The 24,257-nt window shown below is 41.6% G+C and overlaps 1 protein-coding gene across 1 annotated transcript in view; it reads left to right on the forward strand.

Annotated features, from left to right (window-relative positions):
• Nucleotides 1-24,257, forward strand: part of TRPC4 (transient receptor potential cation channel subfamily C member 4) — a 525,557-nt gene that overhangs the window by 499,218 nt on the left and 2,082 nt on the right. Inside the window, exons 5-10 of the mRNA XM_075337313.1 lie at nucleotides 1,158-1,297; nucleotides 5,706-6,028; nucleotides 12,889-13,084; nucleotides 16,501-16,695; nucleotides 18,141-18,182; nucleotides 22,484-22,573. Of these exons, the coding sequence (XP_075193428.1) occupies nucleotides 1,158-1,297; nucleotides 5,706-6,028; nucleotides 12,889-13,084; nucleotides 16,501-16,695; nucleotides 18,141-18,182; nucleotides 22,484-22,573 (986 nt within the window). The remainder of the gene's footprint in view (nucleotides 1-1,157; nucleotides 1,298-5,705; nucleotides 6,029-12,888; nucleotides 13,085-16,500; nucleotides 16,696-18,140; nucleotides 18,183-22,483; nucleotides 22,574-24,257) is intronic.

Consider the following 24,257-nt stretch of genomic DNA (forward strand, 5'->3'; position numbering starts at 1 on the left):
AGTGTGGCTCGATTTCTTTTCACCGACTCATAGACTTGAATGGCTGAGTGAGTGTCATCTGATTCTTGGATGCATTTTGTGATTTTTTTTTGTTTCTTCAAAATAAAAAAAATCTGACGTGCACAACCTCATTGAATAATATTGGTCCAAGTGCAATCCGATGTTTTGTCGGATTGCACTCGGACCGAAAATACGGTCCAAACCAGTCACTAGGAAAATACAGTCTGATCTGTATCATGTTATAGAGCAGGGCGAACTGAGCACATTAGTATAAAGTTGTATGAGAAAATATTCAGTAGTCCAGTAGGTGGTCCTATCAGTGACTGACAGTTATCTTTGTAGAAGTGTCCATGAAAAGATAGATGTCAATCACTGATGGGGACCATGGACTCAGCTTTCATTGTAGGTTGAGACGATGCTTCAGTCTAGTGTTTCCCTTCTTCCATAAACCACAATAAATCAAGCAGCACTCATGTTTGGCCACTTCTTCACCTTATTAACTGCTTTCTGTGCTACAGGACTCCCCTAATTAGCAATATATGAGAATCCCCGATCAAGGTGCACAACATTAGGCCTTTAGGAAGGCTTTGAGAAAGAATGCAGTTGCATTCAAAACGCTTCACCGGTTTCCTATTCATCCCCCCATGTTTGAGTTGAATTTTTTATATACGTAAATTGAATAAAATGAAAGTTTTTATCTAACTTCTCTGGAGTAGAAGGAACTATTTTTTTCTTCTATTAGGCCATTAGTACTTGTCCCTATGGTGCTGCGTACCCACTACTCTACCTGACATGGAAAATACGTGTTAGCAGCTACCTATGAAGCAAATCTGTGAGCAGATGGGTGAGGGTTACAAAGAAGGGTATTACCATGTGGCCCCTGGGTCACCGGTTGTGCACCCCTGTTTATACCATGTTCTACCAACCTATGTTTATTTTCTATTGTTTGTAAACCACTTTAAAGACAAGAAATAATCACATACAGGGTCATATGGGGATTTACTACTTCTGTGCATAATATACTTTTTATCTGATAGATATTGTAATGTTAATGTTTAGAAAATAATGCACTGAATTATTAAATTGCATTTATGTCCCATTTTAATTCATTATAATAAATATCTGCAATTTCTTGTGTTTTGGTTTCCAATGAATAGGCATCATATGGGCTGAAATTAAACAGATGTGGGACGGAGGACTTCAGGATTACATCCATGACTGGTGGAACTTAATGGATTTTGTAATGAATTCATTATATTTAGCAACTATTTCATTAAAAATTGTTGCATATGCTAAGGTACGGTTAAGATATAATATAAACACATTTTACAATTTATTATGTACTTCTTGTATAACATATGAAATTAAAAAGGTTTTTCAATATTGATATTTTACTGTTATATAAATAATAGGTATCAGTAGTAATGAGCGAGGGTGCTTGCACTGCTCGTTACTCGATTGAACATTAGGGTGGAGCACTGGGCTGCTCGATTGTGTAAAGAACAGTGAAGTGCTCGAGCACTCAGGTTAATGTACAATACAGCTCCTTTCAATTATCTGAGCCGCTGGGGATTTCTCCAGCTGAGCGCAAGGACTCTTCGCTTAGCTGGACTCTTTAGAGCTTTAGAACTCCCGGCATCAGTACCAGGATCTCTTTCTCTCTCAGCACCGGGAAAATCAGACTGAACAGAAGTATAGGCACCATGAGTAGTAGGCTGAACAGAAGTATAGGCAGCAGGAGGAGTAGGCTGAACAGAAGTATAGGCACCAGGAGGAGTAGGCTGAACAGAAGTATAGGCACCAGGAGGAGTAGGCTGAACAGAAGTATAGGCACCAGGAGGAGTAGGCTGAACAGAAGTATAGGCACCAGGAGAAGTAGGCACAATGTATAGGCACTAGGATGATCAGGCTAAAAAGAATTATAGGCACAAGGAGGAGAAGGCTCAATGTATAGGCACTAGGAGGATCAGGCTAAACAGAATTATAGGCACCAGGAGGAGTAGGCTGATCAGAAGTATTGGCACCAGGAGGAGTAGGCTGTATGGACGTATAGGCACTAGGAGGATCAGGCTAAACAGAAGTATAGGCATTAGGATGCTAAGGCTGAACAGAATTATAGGCAGGCTAAACAGAAGGATAGGCACCAGGAGAAATAGGCTGAACAGAAGTATAAGTACCAGAAGGATCAAGCTGAACAGAAGTATAGGCATGAGAATGATCAGGCTGAACAGAAGTATAGGCACTAGAAGAATCAGGCTGAACACAATTTCAATGATTTGAGCTACCAGGGATTTATGCAGCTGAGTGCATGGACTCCTCACTTAGGCCTAAGCCACACGGCATGAAAATCGGTGTGAGTGGAGTGCGATAAAACATCACATTTCACTCAGACCAATATTAACCTATGTGTCAGCACCCTTGAGCGATTATTTTCTCAGCCCTAATCAGACTGAGAAAACAATCGCAGCATGCTGTGACTGTAATGCGGTCCTGTTTTCTCTCGCACCCATTCAAGTCTATGGGGTGAGAAAAAAAATCGCACTGCACTCTCGGTACACTGGTGCAGGGCGAGAATGGCAATTGCCAGCTACGGAGGAGAGAGGGAGATAAATCCCTCCCTCCCCTCCTCAGAGCCGGCCTGCCCCTCCTCAGTGCCGGCCTGCCCCCCGCAGCTGAGGTCTACTCGCACAATCGGACCTCAGTCGCAGGGACACTCGCATGATACTTGGCTCTGCTGTACTGCCAGCGTGAGCCGAGTGTCGTGCGAGGGGATCACAGTAATCCCTGTGTGGCCCCAGCCTTAGCTGGAGTCTTATAGAGCTGTTGAACTCATTGGTGCTTTCTGAGTGTCTTTCTCTCAGTTGAGTGCTTGCTTATCACTAGCTATCAATAACTTTTTTTTACACTACAATGGTATTCTTTGTAATACAGACATGGTGTTAATCTGCAGGTTAATAACATTCTAAAATCACACAGCCACAGCACTGAAAACCCAGCTACCAGGAAGAAATTAACTTTATTCCTCTTGGCAGCCTCTGTGTTTCAGTTGTAGATATAGGGCCAGCGTAGCTACTGCACCGCTCAGTATGTAGTGAGTGGCGGCTGTAAGCTAAGCACACCCCAGCACTGATGACAGTCGGCTCAGTACATGGTTGCAGTAGCGCTCACTATGTACTGAATGATGACTGAAGCCATGCCGGGCATGGCTCTGTGACATATGGAGGCTGCCAGGGATAATAGAGTTCATCTCCTCCAGTTATCCGGTCTTTCAGTGTAGCGGTACTTTGGGACATACGATGTAAAGCGGCTGCAGAGAGTATAAAATGTGTTGTTGTTTTTTTCTATTTTACCTCTACGTTGTAAACTGAACATATCAGCAATCAAAATATTTGGCACCTAATGTGCTAACTTTATTTTTAAGTCCAAGAGGGTGTTATTAAATAGTTTTCACTGGGGTCTTCTTCTCCCTGTAGGAGTTGCTATCTGGTAATACCCAGTTGGACGTAACAAATGTTAACTCATTAGGTGCCACTTTAACGGCATTTTTCAAATGGAACCTTATTTTTTACTCAAAAATGTGTGATGTGACGATGCACAACTCTTCAGTCACACACTGTGAAACACAGACCAACTCTAGACTTGTTGTTTTCAAGCAGAAAACCCCTTTAAGGAGAAAATTTTAAGCTTGGACTCTCCATTAAAGGAGTTGTCCAGTCTAAAATGATAAGTCTGCAGTCATTCTGTGTGTTGAATATTTAAGCATATTCCTTGTCTATTCTATTTGCCATTCCCAATGTTTTGGGGCCTTCTCAAATTTAAAAAAAATTAAAAAATATTGCTCACCTCCTCCTCCTCTGCCTCTTCCACCTCCACTGCCATGTCCATCTCCACCTCCTCCTCCTCAACCTCCACCTTCTCCTCAATCTCCTCCTTCACTTGGACCTTGCCTCCTGGTTCAAGTGGTTTTTCTTTTTGTTTGTTTTTTATTGTTTGATAATTTAAAGGGGTTCTGTGTGCTCTGTGGGGGCACTCTTAAAATTTTGTCTCAAGGGGAAACTCTGAAAACAGGCTCTGTGGTGGCACAATTAATTTTATTCATTTACTTTCTATGATTGTTATGAGATAGAACCCCTTTAAGTAATTTCTCTATCCACATTTGTTTGCAGGGCAACTGTCCTGCCCTTACCTCCATTTTTCTTCCTTTTGTAGACCTTACTCTGACCATTTTACAGCCAGTCTATAGCCCAAAAGTTAAGGTCCCCATTTACGTCTATGGGTTTGGGGTCCAGGGTCAATTTTGGGTCAAGTTCTGGTACCAAACCAAACTACTTTTTGTCTGAACCCAGCAAACCCCAACACCGAGTCTGCTCATCCCTAATTGTGACCCCCAATAGGTGTCACGACAGACCTCATACTCTCCCACTGTAATGAAGATGAGTGCATAGTTATAAAATAAATATGCCGTCATTGATTGAACATACATTACTTAACAAATGACATGTAAAAGTGACAACCAGTAAGAATTTCCTGACTTATAATTGTTAGGAAATGTATGGCCAATTTTAGATTGCTGATACTATGATTCTTTGATTTAGTATTACTTGAAGGTATAAAAAAAAAACCTGTTACTATATACATGTATATGTTATGAATAGTGATGAGCAGACCCGGACTGTAAAAAACCGGATTCATGAGGTTTCAAACTACCCAAGTACCGGAATCCAGGCTTGGGATTCCGGGTGTTGATCTGGATCCAGCAACTCAGAATGTAAAAAAAAAAAGAAAAATAAAGAAAACAAGAATGAAGCAAGCAATTCATACTTACCGGAGCTGCAGATCGGCTGTACCATCTTGTGGCCGCTCATTCACTTCCAGGGCCGCTCATTACCTTAATTGCATATGCACTGCTTTCCCCACCCACCGCCCCCAGCCTGTGTGACAGCTTCTGCCTGCAACCAATCACAGGCGCTGTCTGTGGGTCTAAATTGTACAGTAAAAATAAATAAAATATTTGGCATAGAGTCCCCCCCACATTATGATACCAGCACAGATGATGCACACAGCTACAGGCTGCAGCCCCCAGCCGTGTGCTTAACTTGGCTGTGTATAAAAATAAGATTAACTGCTTGCGGCTTTTTTTTTTTATTAGTTAAGTAAATAATTTAAAAAAACAGCGTGTGGTTCCCTCCCCAAAATTTGATACCCAGCCAAGATAAAGCCCGACAGTCTGGTGTTCTCAGACTGGGGAGACCCATGCTTTATTTTTACTGTACGATAGTGACCTGCAGACAGCTGCTGTGATTGGTTGTAGGCAGACGCTGTCACACAGGCTGACTGCAACCAATCACAGACGCCAGAATGGCCGGTGGGCAGGCAAGGGAGCGCATGTGCAATGAAGGCTAATTCATGGTCCTGGAAGTGAATGTGCGGCCTGGAAGCAGGGTAGAGCCGCGATGGAGCCTTGTTAAGTACAGTGCACTTGCTCCTATACCCGTATCCCTTCTATGAACATTTTTAATTGCTGTACTCTGGTTCCCATAGACTTATATGGGGACTGACATCCAGTCCAGAATCGGATTTTAAAAACCAGATAACAAGGACCCACCAGTCTCAGTTATCTGTGAGTCCGCTCATCACTAATAATGAATGAATGAATGGATGGATTGGTCTGAAAATAACATTATTACTATTTTCTCTTGTTTTAGTACAGTCAAGATCATTGTGAACGTAGCCACTGGGACATGTGGCATCCAACCTTGGTAGCAGAAGCATTATTTGCCATAGCAAATATTTTTAGCTCGCTGAGATTAATCTCATTGTTCACAGCCAATTCTCACCTGGGTCCTCTGCAGATCTCATTAGGAAGAATTCTTTTGGACATTGTAAAGTTTCTCTTTATTTACTGTGTTGTATTAGTGGCCTTCGCAAATGGATTAAATCAGCTATACTTCAATTATGATACCAATAACGATACTAGCTTGAATTGTACTGGTATTCGTTGTGAAAAGCAAAATAATGCCTTCTCCACGTAAGTTGTACATTAAATGTCCTTTTTTAAAAACTGTTATTATGATTTTTTGTAGAATGTTATGCTGTATAAATGTAGCATTTCTTACACTAACACACAAAAAACATGTCACGATGAGGAAAGTTAGAGGGAACACCTCACTCTATTAACCTGCAGATATAGGGTTATTCTGCTGCTTTAAGGGGTTATCTAAGACTTGTATTATTTTACAGATAGGTAGTTGCTCTGACTACCTGCCTGTCCTGCATGGGAACAATCCCTGCCAGTCTAGCCAGTAATTCCCCTGCTTCATGTCACCTCTCATCAAGAAAGCAGCTCTTCCGCTTCTACTCTGTTGATTGGGCAGTTAGACAGCAGGGAGCCGGTTGTCAAGCATCGTGACATCAACATGATGTCCCTTCAACAGAGCAGAGCATAAGAGAAGACACTGCTCTGTAAAATTGACATCAACAGTCTGTGAGTGCTCTGAGTCAGTGCCGGGCAGTACAGGCAGGTAGTCAGCAATTATCTAGCTATTAGTGTACTTAGTCCCGGATAATGCTTGTAATAGTGTTGCAATGCTGTTGAGGTGCTCACTGAAAGCCTCCGGCTTTTAGTTATAATGGCAAAGCAGTGGCACTTTGACTGACAGCTCACTCTGCATAGATGCGCTGCAGAGCAAGCTGTTAGTCAATGGGTTGGGGTGTGCTTACAGCAGTCATTCATTGTGTACTGAGCGGTGACTGTAACCGCTCCAGCAACACCTCTAAAGGCAGGCAGGTCTGTGGAGGAATAAAGTACATTTTCTCCCTGTAGCCAGACAGTAATCAGTATAGCACTTGGACAGCATTGTAATGCTATTACTTGCAGATTAACCCTATATCTACAGGTTAAACATTGGGGAATATGACAGATTCCCTTTAACACTAAATACAACAAAAGTCATGGAAGTTGTCAAGTTATAATTTTATGTATTACCATATCATTCTGTATCAGGATATTTTTGACATTTTAAAAATGGCTATATCTCTATATTGTTATTATACTGTAGTAAACTACATTGTTTTTACTTAGGACTTATGCAGATGGAAAATCCATATATTTACTGTAGATCAGGCACAATGCCAAAGATTCTGTATTATACACCTGTAGGCACTCTTGGTGCAGTCATTGGTCATCCTCATGAGGCACTATACTGTGTTTTTAGGATATATTTTTGGGAAAAATAAGGTGGCATGGAATGAAACAAGTCCCAATTATTTTATCTTATGGATTTATACATAGTATAGGATGCACATATACAGTGAAGGAAATAAGTATTTGATCCTTGCTGATTTTGTTAGTTTGCCGACTGACAAAGACATGAAGTCTATAATTTTAAAGGTAGGTTAATTTTAACAATGAGAGGTAGAATATCAAAAATAAAATCCAAAAAATCACATTGAATAAATAATATAAATTTATTTACATTTTGCAGAGAGAGATAAGTATTTGATTCCCTACCAACCATTAAGAGTTCTGGCTCCTACAGAATGAATGAACCAAACATTTATGACAGAAGGCTCCACTAACACCACTGTATAGTCTTGAAGTCAAATACATCTATGTCCCAACCCAAAATATATATTGTATGGCATATGTTTTGCAGTGACCTTCTGTATAAAAAAAAGCATAGCTGAATAAATAGGGTTCTTTTGGAATCATACCTATCAATATGTCTATGGAGTGTGAAAAGAAGGAAACGCTAACTAATATGGGGAAAACATACAAACTCCTTAAGGCCACTTTACACGCAATGACATCGCTAACGAGATGTTGTTGGGGTCACGGAATCCATGACGCACATCCGGCCTCGTTAGCGACGTCATTGCGTGTTAAACACATGAACAACCGTTAACGATCAAAATTACTTACCTTATCGTTGATCGTTAATGCATCATTCCTTTCCCAATTATCGTTGCTGTTGCAGGACGCAGGTTGTTGTCTTTGCTGTGGCAGCACACATCGCTACGTGTGACACCGCAGGAACGAGGAACATCACCGTACCTCTGGCCGCCGGCAATGAGGAAGGAAGGAGGTTGGCGGGATGTTCCGCCCGCTCATCTCCGCCCCTCCTTAGAAAGGAGGTGGTTCGCCGGTCACAGCGACGTCGCTAGGCAGGTAAGTACGTGTGACCCTTCTTAGCGATGTTGTGCGCCACGGGCAGCGATTTGCCCGTGACGCACAACCGACGGGGGCGGGTGCTTTCACCAGCGACATCGCTAGCAATCGCTTGCGATGTCGCAGCGTGTCAAGCACCCTTTACAGATGTTTTCTTTGGTTTGGTTTGAAGCCAGAACCCCTGTGCTGCAAAACAATAATACTATCATTGAACATCTATCTTATCTATATCTATCAATTTATTTAACAATCAATTTTATTATCCATCCATCTTTCCTGAGAATCTGTTGTTAAAGGGAACCAACCAGCAGGTTTTTCACATATAAAGTACAAGCACTGCCATACAGGCAGTAGGAGGCTTATTCAAATGATACCTTCAGTTTAGAGATTCGATGCCTGGTTGCTGAAAAATCCTGCATCAATCTTTCAGAAATGATGTCATTGGTGCAGTGGCTTGAACATTGGGATGGCGCTTTGTGGTCTGGTCCTCAGGAATGATTACTCCTCTTCACTCCCCTCCTCTTCTTTATTTAAATTTTGCACCGCCACCGAAATTGATGCTATTGGCGGCGTATGCGCATTGCTAGTGTGATGTTTTCTTCAATAAAATGGCACAGGAATTGGCGCATGCTTGTAACCCGATCTCTGCTGCCATTTTACTGAAGACAGTACGAAGATAACTATGAGCGGCAGTGGCGCATACGCTGCTGAAGAAAATCAATCTGCCCATGTGCCACCGCTCATATTCATCTCCACAATGTCTTCGATAAAATGGCTCCAGAGATAGCAGTATGTGCATGCGCCGATCCCGGCGCCATTTTATTGAAAAAAAGCCACATTATCAATGCGCGTGCAGGCGCCGCCAATGGCAGCAGTTGACTCTGAAAAATGAAATAAAGAAGAGGATGGGAGCCAAGGGGGAGGAAGCATTCATGGAGACCCAGCCCACAAAGTCCCACTCCGGTGCTCAAGTCACTGCCCCAATGATGTAATTTTTAAAGGTTTGATAATAAAGGATTTTTCAGCAATCAAGCATCCAATCTCTACACTAAATGTATGAATTGTATCAGCATCCTAGTGTCAGTATGGCACTGCCTGTCTTTATATGTGAAAAAACTGCTGGTTGGTTCCCTTTAAACTTATGTCAAGTGTGGAATATTTCAACAAGGGCACAGAAAGATGTCAGCCAGTATTTAAAAAAAATAGATTCAGAAAACTGTCATATAATTAATGCTCAGGATAATTGATATAGATATAAATAACAGCCTACTATTAATGTAGCACAAGATGAAGGATCCCCGCAGCTACAATTGCAAGCTGGAAGATGATTAACATATTTCTGTCCAGCTTCGGGCGGGTCCTCTGAACTCCGGTGAAAATATATAGTCGGGATCTGAAATAAGAGTGGATTTCTTTTTATCCTTCTGAAATTGAAAAGGCGATTATTTTAAAGTTTACCTGTCAAGGGTAAAAAGATTTTCTAAATGCTCCATAGAAACTAATAATAAAATCTGTGTCATAGAGGGTGAATAATTTCAGAAACTCAGCTATGTTTAATTGCCTCACAGAAGAGAGTTTCAGAGGGTTGGGGCAACTCTGACGACGGGTTACACTCCAACATCAGCAGCTGGGGAAACCTCACTGTTACATATGCTAAAAGCCTAATCTCTTCTAGCTCCAGCATTTTTTTTTTACTATTACTTGAAGCATGGTTACTGAGTATTGAGATTCTCACATATACTCCTATCTGATTAAACTATAAACTCTACAAATTTTACTAAGCAGTTAAATTCATGAATCGTAAAGGGGCTGGTATCACTAGACTTTGCTAAAACTAGCCAATATTGGCATTTATTTTTTTTAAACATACTTAAAGATATGGTCTAAATTCCACTTACCTCATAAACATTTTATCTGGTTTCTAGCTCTCATGTGCCCCTTAAATCCATCCATATGTCAGTCTTCCACCAGGGGGCGCAGAAGCAGAATGGACATAGAACTCCAAAGAGCAGTTAGACTAAAGCCCACAAGGGGGCACACGCACCAGTGAAAGGCTAGTCAGCAAGCCTAAGTCTTAGCTAGGAAGTCACATCTAAACAAGGGAGTAAGCAAGCCGTAAACAGGTGGAAGAACAAGGGTCAGGACTCAGGAGCCAAAATGTCTCGTTAGAAGCCAAAAAGGGGAAACGTTCCTAAGGTCAGAGGCTGGGAGAGCAAGTAAGTGCAAAAGAGCGGGAGGGGACCGAGACACAGAACAAGACCGGGGTCTGGGAGACAGGGCAGACAACAGTACAAGGGAAAGGAGGTCAGGGAGAGGTAAGTTGAGTATTGGGATGGATCAGGGCTAACTCACAAGAACCAGTTGCACCCACTGCAGAGCAGGAACTATTACTGGTGGTGTTCCGAAGGTCTCCACATCATAATGAATCCTGAAATGAGGCATAACAGAGCAGACCCCTCAAGTCTAACTTAAATCCGTCAGAGTCAAACTACTTCATGACACCATAACCATGCTGTTAACTCAATTAATCCACCACTCTCCTCTTTGCCAGTCCGTTCACGGGCAGTGGCTACTGTGAGAATTCAGTTCAAAATACTTCCAATGACTTACAATACCATTCATAACCTCGTACCTCCAAAGACTTCTGACCTATTTTCTCAGCACTTCGACGCACATAATCTTCAGTTCTCACAAGATCTCCTCAGATAATCATCTCCTAGATTTCTCGTATGTTTCTCCAGAACTGACTACCCCAAGCAATTGAACTTTTTGACATTGAATGGTGTCAAACATAACCTGAAAACTCACCTCTTAAAAAATGATAACAGAGATCAAAATAACCTTGTTACTACCACCCTACCATATCAGGAGCTTTTACTCTCATCTAGGCAGTGATAATTGCCTTACATTCCTTGCTGCTTCTTCTTTAACCCAAAAATACTTTTCAGGGCTAATTCAAATTTATTCTATTCTCTAATAATACCACTCTCAGCTACATTTAGTGTAAGGAGAACTGCTGGAGAAAACATAGTGTACAGGAGGCATCTAGGCAAGGATTGAATACAGACCTTGCTGCTGCAAAGTAAAAATGTATTCTATTCTGTAATAATACCACACTTAGCTACATTTAGTGTAGGTCTAGCTGCTGGTAAAGCAAGAGTGCATTAGAGGCATCTAGGCAGGAATTATAGCGTTACAGTTCCTGTTGCTGCAACCAAAAACCAAAAGCCCTTTTCAGGCCTACATCTATTATATTCCCTATTAATAGCACTGTTAACTGCAATCAGTGTAGTTAGAGCTGGTGGAGGAGGGATAGTTTTGGATTAGAATAGGTTTGTTATGTTGCAGCAGGAAGGACTGTAAGGCTAGAATCACTTTAATACACTATCTGTTCTCCAGCACAAACTCTCCCTACACTATTTAAGGGGTACAGTGTGCCAAGCCTGGCATCACAGTGTCGTATAGAGACCTAATGATGCGATGTGGCCTGGCCAATCACAATAATACCAGTAATTAACGTGATTAGCAGGCAATCCCCGCATGTTTAGTGGCTCAAAAATATTTCAACTGCCTAAAGCAATCAATCATGGAGCAGTAGAGATGAGCAGATCAATCCATGGTGAATCTAGGTCGAGTAAAATTTCCTGAAATTGGCGATTTGACAAAAAGTAAGCCTTAACACAACTCTGAATGCAAAATAATAAAAAAAGTCATAGTTCTCGAACTATGGAAAAAAAAATGAAATTAGTGGAGACTGGAATAAGTGAAGTGGAGGAAGTAAAAAGACTGTATAGAAATTATCTCTGTTAATGAAATGTACTAAAAGATATGTGCCCACTATCTAATCTACATAGATGCCCTCAAACTGTTGATGAATAAGGCACTGGTTTTAAAGAACTAGTGGTCTCCATTGATGAACTGGTTAACATGTGGTCCTGGCCAGTCAAAACCATCATTAGAGATGAGTGAACCTGAGGTTCGGTTTTCGGAACAAACACCACCTAAAAAAACAGGGCTCGGGGTTCAGAGTACGAATGCTTTATGTGCGAACGTAACTTGCACGAGCATCATTGTGCTCATGTACGCTCGGTGCTCAGCCCTGTGCGAGCCTCTTGCAGTGTTTGATTGGCTCACACTGGGGGGAACAACAGCATGATCAGATGTAGTGTGCAACCAAAAAAAAAGTTTGAAAATCCGAACCCACCCTCCCCAGGAAGGGATCTGCTCTTTGCTGACTGTTGTGGGCGGAGTCTTAAACTGCCAATCAGTGTTTCCAAACCTCCTTGCGCAAGGTTCGGACATGTGTAGGCTTGGTACATTTGCTGCTAGCGAAACAAACCTTTTAAGGTTCACTCATCTCTAACCATCAACATCATGTGGCCTGCAAAAGTGTATTTTTTTCGCAGCAGAAGTCCATATACCCTGCCAGAACCCCCTCTTTTATGTAGCGTGCCGGAGCGTAAAAAATCGCAGACCTCGCCCACAACTATTGCCCCACACCATGTCACAGGGCCTCCTCAGTGGGTCTTATGTCCATGGTTGGAGTACTCAATTCCCCCTATGTTGATGAAACCTCCATTGATTACTTCTTGTTCCTATTGTAGAATTTAGATAATAAATGTATATTTCCATGGAATTGCCCTTTACTTTTTAACCTTTATATTGTGAAAATATCTGTTTGACTTTGATTTCTTTTTTCCTGTCACTTTTCGTTGTTATAGATTATTTGAAACAGTGCAGTCACTATTTTGGTCAGCTTTTGGACTCATCAATCTTTATGTCACGAAATTACAACCTAATCACACGTTCACCGAAATTGTTGGTGCGACCATGTTTGGAACCTACAATGTAATCTCCCTGGTTGTTCTTCTGAACATGCTGATTGCCATGATGAACAATTCCTACCAGCTCATCGCTGTAAGACATGTTTTGTAATACTTGGCTGCTTTTATTAGGTATTCTTAAAGCACCAATCCAGTGTTTTGATTTTTCAGCGCTGGAGTGGAGCTTTAAATTGAATTCTTCTGCCCTCTGTCTTATACTCACTCTCTGGTGATTTCATCCTTTCGGTGCCACTCCGGTCCCACTGCATCATTTTGCTCCTTTAATTTCTGACTGAAGTTAGAAGTTACATCACAAGCAATGCAAATCTATGAGAGCCAGAACGAGGCTCTCATAGAGATGTATTGAATTGTGACCTCCTGCTCTCTCCATGAAGCATTGGAGCTGCCAGCAGGTCACAAATCATCCCCAGAGACCAACTGAGATGAGCTGAAAACAGATGAAGTTGACGGCAGGTAAGTATAAGACAGGGGGCAGGGGACTTACATTTAAATTACCACTCCAGAGCTGAAATTAAAAAAAATGGTGGAGTGGGGCATTAAAGTTTGTTTTTGTTGTTGAAATAATATACCTTGAGGCCATGTGCGCACTAGAAATTGACTTTTTTTAAGGAAAATCCGGACCCTCTGAAAGAATCCCGCACTTGTGGCAAAAACCCGCACCAAAACCGCAACGAAATCCGCATGCAGTTTTGTGGCGGTTCGGTGCAGTTTTGGTGTGGATTTGCCACTGTTTTTCCGCAGGTTGGTCCCTGTGGATTTTTACCATTATCTATGGCAAAAAACGCAGGTAACTGCAGAAAAGAAGTGACATGCTCATTAGTTCCGCAGCGGAAATTCCGCAGGTAAATCCGCAGGTATAAAAAAACGCATTGTGCGCACAGGATTTTTTTATACCCATAGGTTTTGCTGGGGAATAACTGCAGAAATGTTAGAAACATTTTCTGCAGCAAATCCGCGGTAAAATCCGCAGTAAATCCACAGTGCGCGCACATAGCGTAAAAGCTAGTTATACTATCTGATATCATGCAGCTATAAACTCCGTGTAATAGATGTGAAGAGTTCTTATAACTCCAGGCTCTTTAACTCCTGTTGGTCCTATGGTGGTGAAGTAGGCAGTGGTCTTTTCTTTTAGATTCTTCATCTAAACACCAAAGAGAGAAGCAAGCCTATGCCAATCACCATAAAAAATATATTTTATTCAAAGAATAATAAAAAGGTACAAGAATAAATACAAAACTACAACAGGTACAAGGAAGGAAAAGGGGGGGAGACACCTGGCAAATTCAGCTGGGATGGCACACGAAAGTACGTTGTAACATATATCAAAAGAAGTAACAATTGCTAATCAATAAATAAATTCATCAGTGCGAACAATAAAAATTACCGTAGCAAACTATCAATAAATAATAGTGAGTACATAACAAATGATATAACAGACATCAGTGTGTCAAAAATAGCAAGTTATGAATTCAACAGCGTAAGTGCCGCAGTGCACATGTAATTACCAGTCCAGCAAGCCATGTGTAAGGGCCAGGTCCCACCACACTCGACGCTCGTTTCACTTGCAACACGAGCGTCGACTGTGGTGGGACCTGAGTTTTTTAGAGGATACACCAAATTTACACTGTTATACAAGCTGGACACTGACTAGTTTACATTCCATTAAAGTGTCAGATCTTTAGTATTGTTACATGAAAAGATATAATTAAATATTTACAGACGTGAGGGGTGTACTCATATTTGTAAAATACTGCACTTGGATGGCACATTCATATCATGTAATGCTGTAACAATAATGGATGCTACGGATAGCAGGATTGAGGTGCCTGTTGCAGGGGATATCGTATATTACATTGCGGTCATTTAGATAACTGGTCGTTCATGTTTTTCATGGGTGGATCAAGAACACCAGAATTGATGCCAATCTTACAAAGAGAGTCAGGGAGGTCTACGAAGACACATGGATAATGATTGTCTTCATAAGACAATCGTATAAAGGGTGCTTTACACACTGCGACATCGCTCAAGCGATCTCGTTGGGGTAAGGGATATTTGTGACGCACATCCGGTCGCTTTAGCGATGTGTTTGCGTGTGACACCTATGAGCGATTTTGAATCGTCGCAAAAATGGTCAAAATCGCTCATCGGTGACATGGCCCCCTATTCTCGAATATCGCTGCTGCTCGGTGTACGAAGTTGTTCGTCGCTCCTGCGGCAGCACACATCACTATGTGTGACACCGCAAGAACGAGGAACCTCACCTTACCTGCGTCCGGCCGCAATGAGGAAGGAAGGAGGTGGGCGGGATGTTACGTCCCGCTAATCTCCGCCCCTCCGCTTCTATTTGGCAGCGGTTCGGTGACGCTGCTGTGACGTCGCTGTGACGTTGAACGAACCGCCCCCTTAGAAAGGAGGCGGTTCGACAGTCACAGCGACGTCGCAGAGCAGGTATGTGCGTGTGACGCTGCCGTAGCGATAATCTTCGCTACGGCAGCGATCACATGAAATCGCATTTACGATGGGGGTGGGTGCTTTAGCGATCGACATCGCTAGCAATTGCTAGCGATGTTGTAGCGTGTAAAGCGGCCTTAAGACTGTGCTCACTGCTTAGCAAAAAGAAGCAATCAATATTGTCTGATGGTGTGTCCAGATATCAGGGTATCATAAATTAGGAAAAATAAATTTGTAAAATCCTAAACTGCGGTAAACCTCCTTTTTAAATCACAAAACATAGCAGAAAAAAAGGCAGTCATATTTACCAACACAAGCCACAAAACAAATGAAAAAGGTAGAAAGGGTCTGTATTTACCAAAATAAGTTACAAAATGAATGATAAAGGCGGGGGTGGCCTTATTCTTATGATCAGAAGGCCTTACGTCCATGGTTGGAGTTCTCAATTCCCTATCATTGCTTTGTTGGTGACACCTCCATTGATTACTGCTTGTTCCTAGGGTAGAATTTAGATAATGAATGTATTTCCATGGAAATGCCCTTTTAGTTTTTGACTTTTATATTGTGATAGTATCTGTTTGATTATGACTTCCCTTTCTCTTGTCACTCTTCGTTATTATAGATAATTTTATTTTGCACAAGTGCAAAATACTGATGAAAAATCCACTCAGACATCTATTAATTCATGGATCGGATGGTTGCCTAGTATTAGAAGTGCATACAGATAAGGCTTGCATAGTGCGCCAGTCACGCAGATATAGTGCACAGTTTCTGGCTTATAGTCTGTTAGTGATGATGACACTATTAGATCCGGTGGACTGCGCAGCACTATATAATTGCATCCCAACTGGACAAGCACCCTAGTTTGCAAGGGCAACAAAAATGGGCTTAGCTGCATCTTGTATAAAAAACATGTGCAGCAACATTATATATATGATATCCGTGACGTATTGGGTGATATTTTAGCCAAAATGCGCAAGCTCGAAACCCATGTCTTGAAAGTCCCTACACTAAAATTCTTTTAAATCACCTCCCTAGGATCATGCAGATATTGAATGGAAGTTCGCAAGAACAAGACTGTGGATGAGTTACTTTGAAGAAGGAGGGACACTTCCTACCCCTTTCAATATAATTCCAAGTCCTAAATCACTGTGGTACTTTTGTAAATGGATTCGGAAACAAATATGCAAGAAGTATTCAAGAAAAAAGCCTGAAAGTTTTGGAGCATTAGGGGTAAGTACTTAAAAAAAAAAAAAAAAAGAAAAAGAAAAACACATGAGACCTTATTCAGATTATATTCATACTTGTTGCGCTGAATTGTTTTTTGTTTTTGATAAGGATTTGATCCCAATTCATTCTTCCAGTCCCTAAAATGTTGCTTGCTACAAGTCATAAAATATGTAAATCTCAGAGACTCTTCCTGTCTTTTTCTACCTCATCTTCTGCAAAGAGTGTACTTATAAATTGCCCCATTATAGATAAAAACTACCTATGCTGAAATTGGTAATAAGTAATTATAGATAGAAGTTCCATATTTTTTTTTTTTATAAGATGCACCGGATTATAAAACGCACCCCAAATTTGAAGGAGGAAAATAGGAAAAAATAACTTTTACTGTTAAAATGAGGGTCCATTTTAAAATCTTAGTGCCTCCTATATTAGCTCACCAAGGGGGAGCGGCAGTGGTGGAGCAGCTAAGGAAGGTCCCAGGAGGCAGGGTAGGTGATGCTGTGGGCTCGGAGGAGGGGGTGTCATGGCTCAAGAGGGTCAATGTGTGGAGGGTTGGTGATACTACAGGTTTGTCGGGTTTCATGGAGGTGGGTGCCATTGATCTGCTGGCAGGCTCAGAGGAAGGGGTTTTGCTACTCAAGAGGTTGAGTGTGTGGTAACGGAGGGTCGGCGATACTGCGGGCATGCGGGGTGTTGCAGCGGCGGGCACCATTGATCTGCCGACAGATTGTAAGCTGATTTGAATCGCAATCAGTTGACGAGATGGACATCAAGAAAATTGCCACGGAGGTGTTGCGTGCGCAGATTGACCTTCGGCCATTTTATTGAAGTCCATTGCGTCAACCACCGGTGATTCAATGCAGCCTGCAAATCAATGGCACCCGCCACCACCACGACACGCCAGGAGCCAGCAGTATCACTAATCCTACACTGCCGCACACTGACCCTCTTGAGCGGCCACACCACCTCCTCCGAGCCTGCTGGCAGATCCATGGCGCCTGCCGCGGTGACACCCCACAAACACGCAGTATTGCCGACCCTCCAATGCCACACACTGACCCTCCTGAGCTGCTCCACTGCAGTGACACTCCCTCCGAGCCCTCTGTATTGCTGACCCTGTGCCACCACTGCCACCCCGGTAAGCCATATGCAGTTTGTAAGATGCACCCCCATTTTTCCCCCAGTTTTGAGGGAAAAAAGTACGTCTTATAAACTGGAAAACACGGTATATATTCATATTAACAATAGGCGAGCAACATTAAATCAGCATTTGTCTATTGTGATACATGGAGTTTGATATGATCCTCCTTTAAGTGACCTATGACCCTTTCTCTCCTCTTTGCCTGTGATGCCAGTTGGCTAATGCAAGGGGCATTTTAAAAAACAACACGGTTGGCCTATTTAGATGATTTTAATTATTTATTTTGTCTTTGTTTTTTTCTTTACAGAGACGAGCTGCTGACAATGTTCGGAGACACAATCAATACCAGGTTATGTAACTTTTTCATAAACAGTCACGAGTTAAATTAATAACATTAAACGTACTACTATAGAACAGTAAGCTATATTGTGGCCAAGTAGTTTGTGTATGTGTACATTCCTCTGATCACCTTCTTTTTCTTGCTTGTTATTATTGGTGGGGGTAATGTATTACATTGCTCTCCATCAATTGACTGCAAGATAACGTGTGATCTTTATGAATGTTGGTGTGCTAAATCCAAGAATCACATCCATTTCCTCCAGTCACGTCCATTTTTTCCGCAAAACACTGTTTACATTTATGAACTTTTACGGTAATAATGTAACAATATATACTGTATAATTTTAATTATATTATTTAGATATGTTGAATGGGCAAAATGAAATATTGAATATGGTCAGTATAACTAATAGGAAGACTGCTTAATATGCAGCTAAAACCTGCTGTGGTTGGAATTTTATGACTATATAGGCAGCGTGTAAACTGATGGGTGCATATAGTGTTTCAAGAGGCTTATACATCAAAGCAAATTTAACACTGTTAAAAAGGTTTTTTTGAGTATGTTATCCAGCATGCAAACAGTTGTGGCCGGTGCAAGAATGATCCTGATATGTCCTTTTTACTTTTGTGGTTGTTTTACAACACCCAACTATTAACTATTATATCGTAACAATTTCAAATTATTCAAAAAAAGAAAAATTCTCCTTATCAATTAAAATTTATACAACTATTGCTCTCTTGGTTAGATTTGTGTTTCGCATGAAACATAAATATAAGGCTAGTTTCACACTTGCGTTGTGCGGCATCCGTCGCATTGCGTTGTGTGACGGATGTAACGGATGCGTTGCATATAGTGGCACAACTGATGCGACGGATACTTCAAAACAACAGAATCCGTTGTAGCTTTTTTTTCAGCAATTTACTCAACTGAGCATGTGCAGTTGTGTAAAAATGGATCCGTCACAGGAATCCGTCAAATGATAGATTCCGCCGCCAAAGGCTTCCATTATAAAAATGACGGACGCCGACAGAATCCAGCACATTGCTTTTTTTGACCCTCTGGGAAGCGCAGAAAAACGCTACATGCTGCGTTCTTTCCGCCCGGCGGATACAACGCAGCGCTGGCCGGCGGATGCAACGTAGGACCATCAGTCGCAATGCGCCGTCCATACAAGTCTATTGGAAGCAGCGGAATCCGATAACGGATTGTGCTGTTTTCCAAAACGGCGGATTGCGACTGAAGGAAAAAAATGCAAGTGTGAAAATACCCTTATGGGCTATCGCTTCTTCAAAATTTCTTATTACTCCAGATATTCGACTTTAAAACCTTTAGTCAAACATTTGTGAAAAAAATGTTGTATTACATATATTTTTTAATTCATATCTAGAATCAGCACCTTTCATTTGGGTAAAATCAACAAAAATACATATGTCAGCAGAATTATTATTTTTTTTTTCTCAAATGTAGATCATTGTATGCATTCTGTTCTGGGTTATTTATATGTGGTTTCCTGGTTAGCTCGTGCTTTTAAAGGGATGGTCCTTGCCTTTTTTTTACTATGTACCTAAAAAATAACAGGTAGGCAGTTGCTACTACAAGGTGCTGCTGATAAGTGTTTGGCTTTGTGATCTTTTTTTCTTTCTATGATAACGAATGTTACATCACATGAAAGCCTTATGTGTCTAATACATGTTTTCAAAATTTTGTGTTTGTTGCTTATGGCAACAGTGTTTTATGCATGCGAGGAAAAAAAATGGCGGAGTCTAATGCGATATTCACAGCAACTGAGAGCAGAGGAGTGATAAAATTCTTGTTTCTGCAAGATAAGTCCGCAAAAGATATTCATAGTGATATGTCGCAGACATTGGGGGATCAATGCCCTTCATATTCCACAGTTAAGAACTGGGTTGCCAAATTTAAAACAAGCCACTTCAGCACCAATGATGAGGAACGTCCTGGACGACCGAGAGTGGTTGTTGTTCCGGAGATCATTGATACTGTGCACAACCTCATACTGGAGAATCGATGAACTTCAGCTAAAGCAATAGCAGACATCATGGGGATTTCCTGTCAACGTGTTTGTGTCATTATTTGACAGCATTTCCGAACTGATGAAAGCTTCCTGGATCGACTGGTCATTATGGATGAGACCTGGATTTATTTGTATGACCCTGAAAACAAGGAACAGTCAAAAGAGTGGAGGCACAGTGGTTCTCCTTGTCCAAAGAAGTTCAGGGAGCAGAAATCAACCACTAAGGTGATTGTGCCTGTGTTCGGGGATAAGGAGGGCGTGCTGCTGGTGGACTAAATTCAAAAGGGTTCCACCATCAATGCAAGGTATTACATTGAACTTTTGGACCAATTGAAGGCAGCTCTGAAGGCCAAAAGGTGCGGCAAGCTGTCCAAAGGAATCTTGCTCCTGCAAGAAAATGCCTCCGCTCACACTGCACAAGCGACCATGGCAAAACTGGCAGAGCTGGACTTCAAGCTGGTTGACCACCCACCTTATTCACCAGCTCTAGCTCCCTCCGACTATCATCTGTTTCCAAACCTGAAGAAACACCTCAAGGGTACCAAATTTCACACCATTTCTGATGCCATGGATGCTACAGATGCCTAGTTTGAGGCACAACCGAAATCCTTCTTTTTGCTAGGCTTACTGAACTTTGAATAGTGATGTAAGAAGCGTATTGACATCAGTGGAGAGTATGTGGAATAAATGTAAAGTTTCAGCATCCTATCTTGTTTCTTTCTGGGTAAAACCAAAGACTTATCAGCATTCCCTTGTACCTGCCTGTTGTACCCATGGAGGCTCTGATATGTCATTGACAGTTCCTGGCGGTGATGCATGTCAACAGAGGAGTTCTTCCTCTTCCAGGATGCTCTGCCGACGGGGCGCGACTGCTGACATCATGCTTGTTGACAGCTAGCTTCATGCAGTTAGACAGTGGGCAACCAGCTGTCAATCAGCATGACGTTAGCAGACAAGCGCCATCCACAGAGCAGAAAATAAGCTACTGCTCTGTTGATGTGATGTCAGCTTAAGTTGCTGAATTGCCTGAAGGATCAACTAGTTTGTGCCGGTGGAGAATGGCGACGGGCACAACAGGCAAATAGTTAGCAACTACCTGCCTGTAAATTCTTAGGCACAGTGTAAAAAAAAAGTACTGGATATCTTTTTGCAGCCCTGAAATCCTTACTACAACCATTTTACTGACATTTTACAGCACCAAAGTTCAGGTCCCCATTGACTGACTCATATGGGGTTCGGGGTCTGGGGTCCCGAACCAATCTTTTAACTAAAGTCCGGTCAAACTTGGTGGACCTGAACTTCCATGGGTCCACTCATCCCTAGTCACAGATAATTTGATACAATAAAGCAAAGCTAAAACATAGGCAATTCAAAAGAAAATGTATAGATGTCACATAAAGCTAGATTTAAAAATCATTGTACAACCTCATCTGCATATCTGCTTTAAAGGAGCTTTACCCTGATTTATTCCTGCACTATTACCATATTATCTTGCCTACAGTACCCAGGTGCATTTGCACAGGCTGTAGATGTGGTATTGCCAATGCTGCCTATTGCTCTACAGATTTCCCACTGCTGCCATCAATTTGCCATGAACAGCACTTCACTGCCTCTAATCTTCAGGACAATACCCAATTGATCGACAATTGATGGAAGAGGCAATGGCTGCTTTTGCTACTATACTGAATATCGGGCACTTTCATAATGAATGTATACTATATACACATCTTATTCCAACACATGAATATACAGCACATACCTTGGTTCCGTCACTGCCAAGCTTCACAATAATACAACAAAAATTAGCTGCCATCACCAATCGTTTATACAGGCTAAATAGACACATGTTACTGGTAACATTTAGCCTTTTAAAGATGTGGTTTATAGAGCAAGAGGAACTAAGCTATTAAATCTCAATTATATAATCCGAAAAGTAGGCATTGTTTATGAAAATATACAAAAGATGATATAAAGGCAAGAAAAGAAAGCAGTATATGCAAATCCTAGACTTTGTGTCTGCTATCCAGCAGATTTAGGAGTTTATTTACCTGTTCATACCAGGGGGTCCTAATTGAACATTGGTCAGATGGTGTTTAGAATGCTAGCTCTTCTTTTCTTGCCAAATTATGGTGAAGTCATGGTTTAATAGATTGTTCCTCTATTGTCATTACATAATGACACTTTTGTACTAGTTTCATGGCATCATTATCTTCTTTAATTTAATTATTAATTATGCTGGAGAATGAAACATTTCAAGTTTCTCATTATTTTGTCTCAGGAGGTTATGAGAAATCTTGTTAAGAGATATGTTGCTGCAATGATCAGGGATGCGAAGACCGAAGAAGGGTTAACAGAAGAAAACTTTAAGGTATCAGGTCTACGATTTTGTAATTTCTTTATTTGTAGATATGTTGTTTCCATCTTTAGATTAGCCAATGTGAAATGATCATTCTTTAGTGTAAATAATAGACTGATAAATAACATTTACATAATAACTGTGCACCAATGATGTGAGTGAGGGGGGTGAGGTGTTTGTTCCTTCTTATATTCATGCAGTATTTTATCCAATATAGTGCGCTGAATTTTCCCCTGACTTTATGGTATAACTGTTAATATTAGCTAGAACATACTTTAACATTTACATATTTAATGGTTTTGATCCTTGGGTGGGGGAGGGGAACTGTGGCCATAGCAGCTGTAGCATCTACTACTTGGCCTACAATTGCAAGGGTGGCATGAGCTGTCATTCAGGCAAGAAGAACACATCTGAACATTAAAACCGGGCCCCCTTGCACTGACTCTCACTCTGAACAACCCCTTCTCGCTTATCACAGTTAGTCCCTACTGCAGTACCACCTCATCACAGCAAGTCAGAGTGGGCCACACTGCCGGAGTGCCTATCTGTGATAGACCATGGAAGGATTGTAAGATTCCAGAGAAGTCAGCCCAAGGGGAGATGGGGGGAGAGGAGGGCGAATGTCTCATCTAGTAACACAGATGGTTTTACAGTAGATACTCTATGTGCCTATAGTATATACAACTTCAATACTGTACTATGGAGATATATTACCCTATTCTGCTCTTGCAAGTTCCTCTGTAAGATAGCAATCCCTGCAAAAAGGAGGAAATTTTGAAAGAGTGTGCAGATCATAGTATGGTGTGGGAAGGAGAGGGAGAAGACCGAACATGGTGAAGACCGAAAATAAACTTGCATAGTAAAGGCGCAATTCATGAGGGCTTTACGCGTTTCGGACTGAAAATAAAACCAACTAGTCCTTAGTCAATGACTAAGGACTAGTTGGTTTTATTTTCAGTCCGAAACGCGTAAAGCCCTCATGAATTGCGCCTTTACTATGCAAGTTTATTTTCGGTCTTCACCATGTTTTTAAAGAAGTTTCAATAAAGATCCTAAATGTTTTAAACCAAGGAGGAATTGTGCTGGATCACTCCCTCTCCCTCTCCTTCCCACATCTCTGCTACCGGTCAGGATAGACCGTGGGATCCTGGCACCCGCAAGGCTGAGCAGTCCGGGCAGCAGGTGAGCTGAAGACTTTTTTAGATCATAGTATGGTGCCTCGGTTGACATCAGGGTCTTGTCTTATAGTAATACTTGCGGTATCTGACAATAAATTTAAGTTCATACATTTATGCTGATGAAAGAAATAATAACATGATTAGATTTTTAATCCTTTTTAAAGCACATCTCCAGAGTTTTTTCTTATATCACCTCTGGAGTGATGCTTTAAATCTAAGTTCCCGGACTCTACACTTAAGGCCACTTTACACGCTGCGACATTGCTAGCGATCGCACCCGCCCCCGTTGTGCGTGCGTCATGGGCAAATCGCTGCCCATGGTGAACATTATCGCAGGTACACGTCACACATACTTACCTTCCTAGCGACGTCACTGTGGCCGGCGAACTGCCTCTTGTTTAAGGGGACATTCGTGCGGCATCACGGAGACGTCACACAGCGGGCCACCAATAGAAGTGGAGGGCAGCCACATTAACGTCACTCCCACCTCGTTGCCGGAGGACGAAGGTACGCTGTTG

Source organism: Anomaloglossus baeobatrachus, chromosome 2 (genome assembly GCF_048569485.1).
Source record: "Anomaloglossus baeobatrachus isolate aAnoBae1 chromosome 2, aAnoBae1.hap1, whole genome shotgun sequence".
NCBI lineage: Eukaryota > Metazoa > Chordata > Amphibia > Anura > Aromobatidae > Anomaloglossus > Anomaloglossus baeobatrachus.